Source organism: Stomoxys calcitrans, chromosome 1, assembly GCF_963082655.1.
Source record: "Stomoxys calcitrans chromosome 1, idStoCalc2.1, whole genome shotgun sequence".
NCBI classification, from domain to species: domain Eukaryota; kingdom Metazoa; phylum Arthropoda; class Insecta; order Diptera; family Muscidae; genus Stomoxys; species Stomoxys calcitrans.
The window spans coordinates 76,860,090-76,873,559 of NC_081552.1; the positions used below are offsets into that span (position 1 = coordinate 76,860,090).

General features: G+C 35.6%; 1 protein-coding gene across 1 annotated transcript; it reads left to right on the forward strand.

Moving 5' to 3' along the window:
- Nucleotides 1-9,661: 9,661 nt before the first annotated feature.
- Nucleotides 9,662-10,669, forward strand: LOC131996119 (GATA zinc finger domain-containing protein 14-like). Its single transcript, XM_059365572.1, has one exon. The coding sequence runs from the start codon at nucleotides 9,662-9,664 to the stop codon at nucleotides 10,667-10,669; it is 1,008 nt and encodes a 335-aa protein (XP_059221555.1).
- The last annotated feature ends 2,801 nt before the right edge of the window (nucleotides 10,670-13,470 follow it).

Here is a 13,470-nt window from a genome sequence, read left to right on the forward strand (position 1 = left end):
AAAGGCAGGGAGGTTACAGCTGTATGGAATTTGGCGAATCCCACGAAGAAAAAGGAGTGGAAGCCAGTGACAGTGAAAGAGTTTGACGCCTTTGTAGCTATTCTTTTGTATGCTGGACTCACAAGATCAAACCATGAACCAGCTATGGAATTATGGGACGCGACGCGTTGCCCAATATACAAAGCTGCGTTGTCGTATGATCGCTTCATGTGTATAAAGCAATTTATTCGATTCGACAATGGAAACACTCGACCACAGCGACTCATCAACAGCAAAACTGCGACTATTGACGACATTTGGGAAATGTTGCAACATAACTTAGCAGCAGCTTACACTCCTCATGAAACACTAACAGTTCATGAGCAGTTGTTCCCTTACAGAGGCCGCATCCGCTTCACACAATATATTCCGTCAAAGCCAGCTAAGTATGGTTTGAAAGTATGGTGGTTATACGACTCACAGAGTTATTATCCTGTGAAGGGAATGATATATTCTGGAAAACTGCCAAACCAATAACGGGAGATAAACCAAGGGCAGAACATAGTGTTTTATCTTGTGGAAAATTATTTAGATGCTGGCCGTACTATATACGTGGATAATTACTTTACCACTCTTGATTTGGCGCGTATTTTGTTGAGGAGGAAGACCGCATATGTTGGTACAGTGCGCTACAACAAAACATTCATTCCACAGGAGTTCAAGAAGAACCCGAAGCGCACCATCAATAGTACATTATTTGGTTTGAACGAGGGGGATATATCGTTATGTTCGTACGTGCCGAAAAAAGTAAAGTGGTGAACGTGCTCTCCACGATGCACTACACCTGCCTCGTTGACGAGCAAACCGAGAACGATGGCCGTTGGCCATGTTTTATAATATGCTGGACGTCGCTGCATGGGCTGCTTTTACGATTTACCACGAAATGAAACCTATAAAAAGGAGTGACAGACCAAATATCGAAGAACGAAAACTGACCAACCATAGAACCTCCTATCTAAGGATACGCAATGCGATGGAAGCATTCGATGTCAGGGTAAGAAAACATCTTCAAATTCAAGAATAGAATATATATATATATATATATATATATTTGTTTTTTATTTTTCTTTTCATTTCAGGTATTACCAAGACCGATGGAAGGCAATGTACCGTCGTTTGCGGCTAGGTCAAGTAGACCGTCATGTAGGCTTTGCCGTTCTGAGTACGGGCGGCAGCGGAAAACGCGGGCATACTGCTTCGACTGCGGCAACGCTGTTTGCGGAGAACATAGCACACTTTTACATCGCTGCAACACTTGCGCACAGGGCAGGGGCAAGAAGTACAACAATAATTTTTAAATTTTTTTATAATAGTCTTAAGAAAATTCAAGCAAAAAAAAAAATAAAAAAATTGAAAAAAATATTTTTGTATGTAGAATTTCGTTATAAATAAAAAAAAACAAAACAAAAAATAAAAAAAAAATTATATGAAAAAAAACATGATTTACAAAAAAGGTCCGTAGGGACCTTTTCACACGGCCGTGAAGTTCAAAACTGTCACTCATCGGAGGGTTAACAATATCCTAACCGACATATACTAAGTAGAAGCATTTGTAAAAATTTCAAGGGCCTAACTTTACTCCTTCGAAAGTTAGCGTACTTTCGACAGACAGACGAACGGACAGACATGACTAGATAGACTTAGTCATGACGATCAAGAATATATACACTTTATGGGATCTTAGACGCATATCTCAAGTTGTTACAAACGGAATGACGAAATTAGTATAACAATGGGGGTATGTTATGGTGGAGGATTTAAAAATTTAAGTTGTAAGACGTAATTCAATTTAGCAATTTATTCGTGGAATAGGAAAAATAACATAAGAGGTATTTACAGACATATCAGATTAATTTAATATAAAAAAGGACAATTAGATGGAAAGCGACACCACTTACAGGACGAAGATACAACTTTATAAAAAAAGGTATAGATTTATAGCCTGTTTGTCTATATCGAAACGAATTTTTCGTGTAATTCAAGAGTTTGTTTGTTGGAAGAATTTTGATTCGACATCAGATTCATTAAAGTCAAAAGAGAAATAACTCATCAAAAATAAATATTAAAAACCGCCTATATAGACAAATATAGTTCGGAAAAAGAAGCCCAGACGAACGAAAAGCAAACGTTCGTCTTCGGCAAACAGGCTATTAATCAACTCCTTTAATACAATAATTAATATTGTCGACAGTAAAATTTCTTTTACAATCAAACAACAAATTTTTATTATAAATCCATATAAGAATCTTCAGATTTGCAAATCAGAAGTGTCAGACTTTGACAGGAATTGAATAGCACTAGGACAATTCAATACCGAAGAATTGAAAGAAGTTATGAAAATCATCAACAAATTCAAAATCTTATTCATTAACTAGCACCATGGACATAAAACATGAAATTATAACAGCACAAATACAAATTAATGCTTAATTTTACAGATATACAACAGAACACGAAGAAGAAGTTAGAAGACAAATAAAGGAAATGGAAAAGCAGGGTCTAGGCAAGTTTATACAAGGTAAAGCCATTAGCCCAGCTGATGAAATTTTCTTTTCACATTTTTATCGTTTGAATTTATAATTTACACGTTTATAATCATAAACTTTTTGATGAAAATAAAAAATAGAATGTCAATTAGGAAGAGTCCAGAAATTTGCAATTTCTCAAAGGGTTGTATAGTTGAATTCGTTGTTGTTGGGCTAATGAAATTAAATTTAGACAAGTTTTGCAGGCTATTGAGGAAAATGTGGCAAATTTTTCTTTGCGCTTGAGGGAAGCTTATTGTGAATATGGCACATTTCTTGATCGAATGTTGTTGGAGCAGTTTTTGTTTGGCTTGAAGGCCAGGGAGATGTGCAACGTTATAATAGCAAAGAAACCAGACAACTTTGTGGTAGCGTACGAACCAGCACAGTCATTGGAAGTTGCCGACTGCGCCATGGCAGAAATGAAGCACAAACGTCTCATGTGGCTGAGGACGAAGCGTCACCTTCAGAAGGAGAATCGATTGAAGAGTTAAACAACGTGGACTGTATTCAGAAGAGGAAGTCACCTAATAAAGTAAAGGTAGATGTGAAGAAGGTGGAAAGTATGTGCAGATGGAATTTGACACAGGAGATAGATGGTCAGTTTGATACTCTCTTGGGCAGAGAGTGGATTGTTCATTTCACCAGCTTTGGAGTTGTCAACAGAACAAACACATGTCTTGGATAAAGTGTTTACACGGTTTGGTGACGTTTTTTCTGATGTAGCAGGGAAACTTACTGGCCCTGCAGTGACAGTCCATATGAAAGAAGGGGTCACGCCAGTGTTCATGAAAGCAAGAGAAGCTCCATATGCCATGCAGGAGGCGTATGCTTAGGCGATTGATGATAAGATAGAGTCTGAGCTGGAATTCTCAGAATGGGCTTCGACAACCCATATAGTTGCAACCCATATAGTTGCGAAAAAAGGTGGTAAGCTGCGGGTCACCGGCAACTATAAGCCCACGGTGAACAAGGGGAGGGTGATAGATGAACACCCGATACCGAGAGCAGACCACATCTTCAATAAGATGAAGTGGTCATTATTTTGCCATCTCGACATCAGGGATGCTATAGCCATCTGGTAATCGGCGATAAGTTTGGAGAAATGTTGACGTTGAATACTCCGACACATGGCTTGGTAAGGCCAAAAAGAGCAGACAATGGAGCGGCGAATATTCCAGCGTTGTGGCAAAGGCGGATGGAAATGGTGTTGCAAAGGTTAGAGCACGTTCATAATTTTTTCAATGACATTTTGGTATTCGCGGAGAATTTTGAAGAGTTGATGACAGTGTTGGAACAGGTGTTAGAACGCCTAAGTGTAAATGGGTTGAAATTGAATCGATGTAAGTGCATCTTCGCTCCAGAAGAGGTCGAGTTTTCAGGTCACCATATAAATGGCGAAGGTCCAATGATGGCCGATAAACACATGGAGGCGGTCCGTAATGCTCCAAGGCCTAGTACTATCGAGGAGTTACAACTCTTTTTGGGAAAAGCAACCTACTATTGTGCTTTTACACCCAATCTGTCGACTAAAGATAGACCGTTGCGACAAATGCTGAAAACAGTGCCTTTTTAGTGGACACCTGAGGCTGAGGAGGCATATTATGTCATAAAGGAGGACCTGTTATCACCACGAACGTTAATTACATACGATCCTAAACTACCACTCGTTTTAGCGACCGATGCCAGCAAGACCGGGCTTGGTGCCGTCTTGTTCCACCGTCTGACGAATGGCCAGGAAAGGCCAATAACGTTTGCTAGTCGGACAATGAACGCAGCCGAGGTTAAATACACCCAAATTGATAAGGTGGCTCTGCCTAGTGTGGACAGTCCAAAAATTCTTTATGTATTTGTATGCCCGACATTGGATTTTAGTAACAGATAGTAAACCCCTTACCCAGATTTTGCATCCCCAGAAAGCATTACCCCAGCTCTGCATCAGTCGAATGGCAAACTATCCCGACTTTCTTGCAAACTTTGATTTTGTGGTCATTTTTAAACGGTCCAAAAAGAATATTAACGCTGATTTCCCTATACTACAGATGAAAGATCAATTACACATTAACGTGGTGGATGAAGAAACGACCAACGAGATCAATTACGATCAATTCAGTTGGTTCGTAACGTATCAAATTTTGCAGCTTCCAGTTAGAGCTAAAGCGCCAGAAATGAACTATACAGTATACAGTAACTATGCAACTATACAGACGGGTGTAGCAGTAACAGCGACGGGTGTAACAGTAACAGCCGTATGACAGCACAATTTGATTCACATCATTGGGAGTACCCCAAGGCACCGTGGGAAAAGGTACACATAGATTTTCCGGGCCCCATATATGGTTCACATCTCCTTATTATTACGGACGCTTATAGCAAGTGACTGGACATCAAAGTGACGATGGTGCACCGATCATTGTAGTTACGAATAATGGGCCAAATTTCACTTCAGCGGAATTCAGAATATTTTTAAAGGAAAAGGGAGTTAAATATTACAAGAGAACTGCTCCTTATACTACCGCGACAAATAGTCAGGCCGAGCGGTATGTACAGACGGTAAAGTGTGCGTTAAGTGCTATGGGAACAGGAAACACATCAGTGCACCGGAACATCTACGAGTTTTTAAGGCAATATCGAATGGCGCCTCACTCCACCACCGGCCAGTCACCAGCGCAACTATTCTTGAACATACTAGCATCGATTTGGTGAGACCTGATACGGTAGACAAGAAGGTTATGCAGAGGCAGAAGTCAGAATTTGAATCATCCTTCCGATCCTGTGTTCCAGGCGAGTATGTGTATTTTAGGGCGCAAAGCGCTGTTGCTGAAAAATGGATAAGAGGCCAAATACTTGAACGATTGGGCGATTGAGCACGACGGTAAGGAGTTCAAGCGGCATAAAAATCAAATTTGGAAGGGAGGAGGAGATGTTAAGAGATCTAAAGGAATGATGTTGCTTGGAAGCCTGGGCGAGGATCAAGATTCGGGACAGACTGACGGAAGTAATCGCAGCCTAAGAACGTCATCTTCAACCTACCCAATCACCGACAGGGGTAAGGGAAACACCAGCATGGGAATTGCGGACAACGCCAGAGAGTGCAGCAACTTGGGTGGCTCAAGAGATGCCTCTGATAAATTTAACAGTTCTAGAGAAGAATATACTGAAAACAGAAGGGAGGGATATATAAAGAATTATAAGGCTCTGAGACGCAAAGAACATCTTAAATATAAGTAATCAAAATTAAATAACATTCATCCTTATAAGAACAAACATCCATTAAAATTTGCATAATGATTACTTTGATGATAATGACGATTCACGGGACGATGACAACGAGACATCTAACTGAGCAATCAGGATTTATTTACTTGCAAATAAGAGACATAGTTATGGATAGTGGCATAATTTTAAACATAGTAGATACTGAACAAATAGAAAACATTATTAGTGAAATTACAGACGATACTACTAATGAATGCAAGTAACATAAATATACAACAAACTGAATTATTAGAGACAAGAAATTAAGAAATGTCATGAATACCAATAAAGACAGGGCAAAAACTAGGGCTTATAAACGAAGTAGCTACCTTATCTAAGTGGACATTTGTGACCATGTACGATTATGGTAGATAGAACATGCAAAAACATTTATTGCAAACTGATCAAACATTAAATAAACAAAATATATCATTTTAATTTGGCAATAAAACAACTTAAAAAAATTGTAAAAAGCGATAGAAAAGACATTGAAAAAATCTTAATGGTATAACTTGAATGGAAAATCACGAATACCACCAACATATATATGTAATTACAACATATCACAAAAATTCAATTGTTAAAAAGCGAAAAAGAACAAATACAAAATAATGTAGTTGAAGCTAAATATGGAATAGTTCACCCAAATATTGTAACAAAAAACGAAATCACCAAATATAATATTGATTTTAACAAACTAAAATATTTACAAAAGGAATAACTACTTTAAATAATTTATAGCATGTTTGCCGATGTCGAACGTTTGCTTTTCGTTCATCTGGGCTCCTTTTTCCAATCTATATTCGTCTATATATACGGTTTTTAGTATCGAATCAATATTCTTAGCTTTAGAGGCGTGATGTATTTTAGAATGCAATCAACTTATACATTGATCGTTTTCGTCATATTTGACAGTCATATTCGACTTACGTGATACGAAAAATGTAAAAAAAAAATTGGTCTTCAATAACCATAATAACATTTTGTAAAAATTTCGGAATTCGACTACGCCATTGCCAACTGGGATAAGAGGGAATGATTGCTACTTTTCTAATTTGATTGAAAAAATCGAAGAAAACATTATGAGCTTACGATATGATGATATACACAATTTTACAGAAAAGCAGACATTTGAGGAAATATATGATGAAAATAAAGCTACCTTTCAAAATATTTCAAATTTAAAGAATCTAATAAAGTCATATATGGATGAAACATGTTCGCCATATTTACAATTATATTAATATTTTTCATCTGGAGGACAAAATTTAGTCATTTTAAAATAAATTTGAATAATCGAATTCAGATCTAAATGGGAGGGTAGTTACATATGCAAACACCTATCAACCTGATAAATTGCAAGAATTCTTAAATGAAATTAATAAACCCACACAGTAAATAACCCAAATACTTTTTCCGGTACAAAAAATTTCCAAATAATTCCAATCAAACCATAAACAATTACAACTAATTGAATAAGCATATTTCCAATCAGCCTATAAACAATTCCAATTCAATTCAGGGACGCAACAAAAGTAGACCGATAGCGACAGCAAACGACGCTACGCATTCTCGATGAGTCATCATTGCATCACGGTTCATGCCGTGCTTCTTCGGTGATGATCAAGGCCGGCATGTTACTATGAATGGGAATCGCTATCGTTCAATGATAACAGAATATGTTTGGACCTAATTGGATGATATGGACTTGGAGAACATGTGGTTCCAACAGGACGGTGCCACAAGCCACTCAGCAAATGCTACAATCAATTTATTGGAAACCAAGTTTGGAGAACATGTTATACACGAAATGGGCCAGTCGATTGGCCACGTCGGTCGTGCTATTTGATACCGTTGTACTATTTTCTGTGGGGATACGTCGAAGATATATTAATTTACAGGTAGTGGGAGTTGCCCAATAACAAAATATTGTGTTCACTGTCAAAATCAGTGATTAGTGCAACTCTGATTTTGAGTATGTTACTAGTTCGCGCAATTTTTTGTTGTTTGTGTTCATAACTATAATACACACACAACCAAAACTCATCGATAAATAGTGCACTTCGCAAGAAAAAAATTTACTCAGCTGTTTACGGTACACTACCTAGTAAATAGTTATGTCATGGGATACGTCAAGTTTGTGATCTATGCCATGACATAATTACCAGTTTGTGTAACGTAAACAACTGAGTAAAATTTTTTCTCGTGAAGTGCGCTATATGTCAACGAGTTTTGATTATGTGTGTATGTATTATAGTTAAGAACTATAACTCGCACAACCAACGAAAAATGGGGCGAACTAGCAACATACTCAAAATCAAAGTTGTACCAATCACTGATTTTGACAGATAGTTCACTCGATATTTTGTTGCTGGGCAACTGCCACTACCTGTAAATGAATATATCTTGGTCTATGCCAACAAGCCAGTGACGGTTGACGAACTTCATAAGAATATCGAACGCGAAATTGTAACAGTATCGGCCGATTTAAGCTTGAAAACCGCCGAAAATTGGGTTAAGCGTCTAGACTTCTGCAAGCGTGCCCGCGGTGGCCATGCAAAAGAAATCGAGTTCTATACATAATGGCAACGAACATACGTTCACAGTATTATTTCATTGATTCCACAGCCGTATTTGTTTTATTTAAAAAAACTTTGTTTTTGCTCTTATTGAAAAACCCGAAATTTTCCAACTGAGTTTAGCAGTTACGATATCACCCCACCGCATACTAATATGAATGGTTACTTTTCTTAGGAATTGGTAACACGCGTTTCCTCTTTGCAACTTTCCAGACAAAATTATTAAGAAACCTAATTTTTATCAACAACCTTTTGTTGTTTTAATAATTCCGCGAATTAAAAGAATGAAACTCCTAATAAGCATTTTTAGCAACATTGTATAAGAAGAATACCAAAACCTAATTTTTGTCAACACCCTTCTGTTGTTGACAAATAATTCCGAGAATTTAAAAGAACGAATAAAAGTTGCAAAGAATCAAAAGTACACAATAAGCATTTTTCACAATTGACTATATACCACTTTTGTTTAAGAAAACATGTCAGTAATAATACTCATCTGAATAAATAAAGTCATACACATAAGTGTAGAAAAAAAAAAAAAAACTTCACATAAGTGAAAAATCTATTTGGCGACGAGGATGGGATGTCGCGAAAAGGAATATGATTAAATAATTAATTAATTTCTTTCAAACATTTTAATGTTCTAACGTGATATCTGACTAAAAACGACGTGTACCACCGTAAGATCGAAGTGAAAAATTAAAACTATTAGAAAAGTGAGATTCGAAATTTAGTGAATTTTTTTTTTTAAAAAGTGAAAAAAAAAAAAAAAAAAAAAAAAAACTTCAATCCAATAGAAAAAAAACTAAAAGAAAAATTTATAAAAAAAGAGACTTGAAATTCTGAAAAAAACCCAATCTAATAAAAACAAAAAGCTAAAAGAAAAATTAATTAGCCAAGTGAGACTGGAAATTCTAAAAACAAAAACAAAAAAATTTCGAGAAAAAAAACAACTTCAATCCAATAAAGAAAACAACTAGAAGAAAAATTGACTACCAAAAATTGACTACCAAGAAGGAAGCCCCCTAACCCTAAAAGGAGAAAGGAAGCTACAAAGTATAGTAAGAATAGTTATAAGTCAAAATAAATAAATAAACACAATATCCAATATATAATATAATATTATATAATAGAAACAAAATGGCCCAACCTAACCAAATCCAAATAAACCCCATCAAATACCTAAATTCAATACCTCAGTTCAATGGAAACCGTAACGATTTGATTAATTTTACTAGACTGATTGACAGAATACATCCGATGCTTAGGACGTATGACGAAATATCACAGCTTTTGTTCTCGGACATCATTAAAAGTAGGTTAGTCGGTAAAGCAAAGGAAATCATTGAAATTAATACACAGGCACAGTCTTGGACCACAATTAAGAATATTTTAGAGAACAACTTTGGTGAAAAAAAAAATTGCGAACAATTATTTGACGAATTAAGAGCAGTAACCTTTGAAACCACTACTGTAGATTTTTACAATGAAATAAAACACAGACTCAGACGCCTGAATAGCAAAGCCCTTTTGGTCATTGGCGAAGGTGAAGCAGCTAATCAAGTTTCTCTTAATAATATGAAATCTGCATTGCATATCTTTAAAAACAAGATGCCAGAACCTATGCGGACTGTATTAACTTGCAGAAACCCTGATAGCCTGGAATCTGCCATGGATATTTTATTCGAAAGCGGCTACGCCTACATGGGAAAAGATGGTCGTATAGTAAAAAGGAACGATAAAGGAAAAAGACAAAATAATGAAGGAAAAGACGGGAACCGAGAATCTTCAGGAAGTGTAAGGAGCCATAACAATAGAAATAATTATAATAATAATAGATCAAATGAACATAACAACCATAATTATAATAATAGATCAAATGACTATAACAATCATAATCATAATAATAATAATAATAACAGATCAAATGAATATAACAATCATAATTATCAACACCGGGAAAACCATAATTATCGGCAGGACAACCCGAATTATAACTACAATCGAAATCAACAACGTCACGGACAAAACCATAACCAACCCCAACAACCAGAACCGATGGAAATAAATAATGTGCAACCTACTTCCTCAACAGAGAATCATCAGAACTACAACCAAAATAACCAACTATACAACCAAAGCGAACAATATTGCAAATGTAATGGACAAAACTCCAACCAACCCAGACAACAAGAACAAAATGAAAATAATGCAAACGATGCACAAAATTTTCAGCCGACAGCCTCAGCGGAAACCTACCATATATAACAATCAAAACCAAATTGGGACGCCTGAAATTTATCATAGACACAGGGGCAACACATTCCATAATTAATCCTGGAATCTGCCATCCTAAATGGAGGGTACCTTGTAATACGATGAATGTTAAGACTCTCAAACATATTGTTACAATTTCAGAAAAAGTAGCCATTCCAGTTTTTAAAGAATTCGGTGCAAGTACAGATACGAAAATAGAATTTTTTGTTTGCCAATTTCATAATCAATATAATGGACTAATTGGTAATAACATATTAAGACAAATGAAAGCAATAATTAATATGAAAGATAATATTTTAAAATTAGAGGAAACAGAAATCCCCATTCGATATACGAATGACGGCGTTGAATACTATTTCGAAAAGAAAGGACTACATAAAATAATGTTGCCAGTTGAACAAAAAAACGGTTTAATTTATAATCCCCAAATTATATTAAACGATAAGAATATCGAAATAATGGAAGGGGTATATGAAGCGGAAAATTATAATATCAATGCTTTCGTTCAAGTGAATGGAAATTTACCACAACGAGTTATTTTAGAAACTCAAGACACAGATGAAGTAACACCCGAAAATTTTTATACAATTGAACTCAATGAAAAACCTGACAAATCAATAATGGAACAAATTCGTTTAGACCACTTAAATGAAGAGGAAAACCAGAAATTACTACCAATCATTAACAAATACAAAAATATCTTTTACACAGAGGAAAGTGATCTTACATTTACGAATGCTATTAAACATGAAATAAGAACTATCAACAACATACCTGTTGCTGCAAAAACATACCGATATCCATATGTACACAAAACTGAGGTGAAGAAACAAATAGACGAAATGTTAGAGAAAAGAATAATAAGACCCAGTCACTCACCTTATTCGGCACCAGTTTGGATAGTTCCAAAAAAGATGGACGCTAGTGGAAAAACAAAATGGAGACTCGTTGTAGATTACAGGAAGATCAATGAAGTAACCATAGATGATAAATACCCAATCCCGAATATAGATGAAATTTTAGAAAAACTTGGGCGTTGTCAATATTTTACTACACTCGATTTGGCGAAAGGATTCCACCAAATCGAAATCCACGAAAAAGATATTCCAAAGACAGCATTTAATGTGGAAGGCGGCCACTACGAATTTCTTCGTATGCCGTTCGGATTGAAAACAGCCCCAGCCACTTTCCAGCGTCTAATGAATAATGTCTTAGACGAGTTAATTAACAAAATCTGCCTTGTTTATTTGGACGACATAATAATATTTTCAACTTCACTCCAAGAACACGTAGAATCTATAACAAAAGTTTTTCAGAGACTGAAAGAAGTCAATTTAAAAATTCAATTAGACAAAAGTGAGTTTATGAAAAGAGAAACCAAATTTCTAGGACACGTAGTATCTGAAGAAGTTATTAAGCCAAATCCTGAGAAGATTATCTGTGTGCAAAAATTTCCCCTACCAAAGACGCAAAAGGAAATAAAACAATTCCTTGGATTAGCGGGATATTACCGAAAATTCATGCAAGATTACTCTAAGATAGCTAGGCCAATGACGAGATATCTAAAAAAGGACTCCGTTGTTGAACTTGAAAATTTGGAATATATCGACTCATTTGAATCACTTAAAAGATTACTGACAAATTCTCCCGTTTTGGCATATCCAGATTTTAACCAAAAATTCGTTCTCCAAACCGACGCAAGCAAATTTGCTCTTGGAGCTGTCCTATCCCAAAATGGACATCCCATTTGTTATGCAAGTCGAAGTCTAAATGGTGCGGAACAAAATTATAGTACCATAGAAAAAGAACTTCTAGCAATAGTATGGTCTACGAAATATTTTAGACCATACCTCTTTGGAAGAAGATTTTTGATTGAAACCGATCACAGACCACTAGTCTGGTTATTTTCTATCAAGGAACCGAATTCAAAATTAGTCAGATGGAGACTTAGACTACAGGAATACGATTATGATATCAAGTATAAAAAGGGTATTATGAACGGTAATGCAGACGCATTATCTAGAATAGAGATACATTTCAGCGAAGATGGAAACTTATCTAACATTATTTCAGAAACAAATAACCCACTTAATTTTTATCGAAGACAAATTGTAATTCATAAAACGATGTCAGGATCATTAAAAATAAAAAATGAACAAATTTTTAAAAACAATAGGAAAACAATTTATGCGAAAAATTTCGACGAGGAAACACTTATAACTCTATTGAAAAATCAGTTTAACCCTGATAAAACAAATGCAATTTTCATGACTGATGAATCTATTTTTAATGAACTGAAAAATGTTTATGATAAATATTTTGGTGAAAACGAAGATTTCAAAATTGTACGATGTAAATACCTTCTTAAGGATATCACAGATGAAAACGAGTTGACTGAGCTAATTGAAAAGGAACATTTAAAAAACAATCACAGAGGAATTAATGAGAATTTTGCGGAACTAAAACTTGAATATTACCACCCACAACTAAAACTACGCATAACACAATACATTAATAATTGCGATATATGTAATAAAGAAAAGTACGAGAGAAACCCAATAAGACAACAATACAAAATTACCGAAACACCTGATAAACCCGGAGAAGTCATACACGCCGATGTCTTTTACAGTTTAGAAAAAACATTATTTTTAACATTTTTGGACAAATTTTCAAAACATGCTCAAACCATAAAGATAGAAAATAGATCTTGGATCGAGTTTAAGAAAGCTCTCACCCAATACCTTTCAACAGTCGGAAATATAAAAAAGTTAATTATGGACAATGAATTA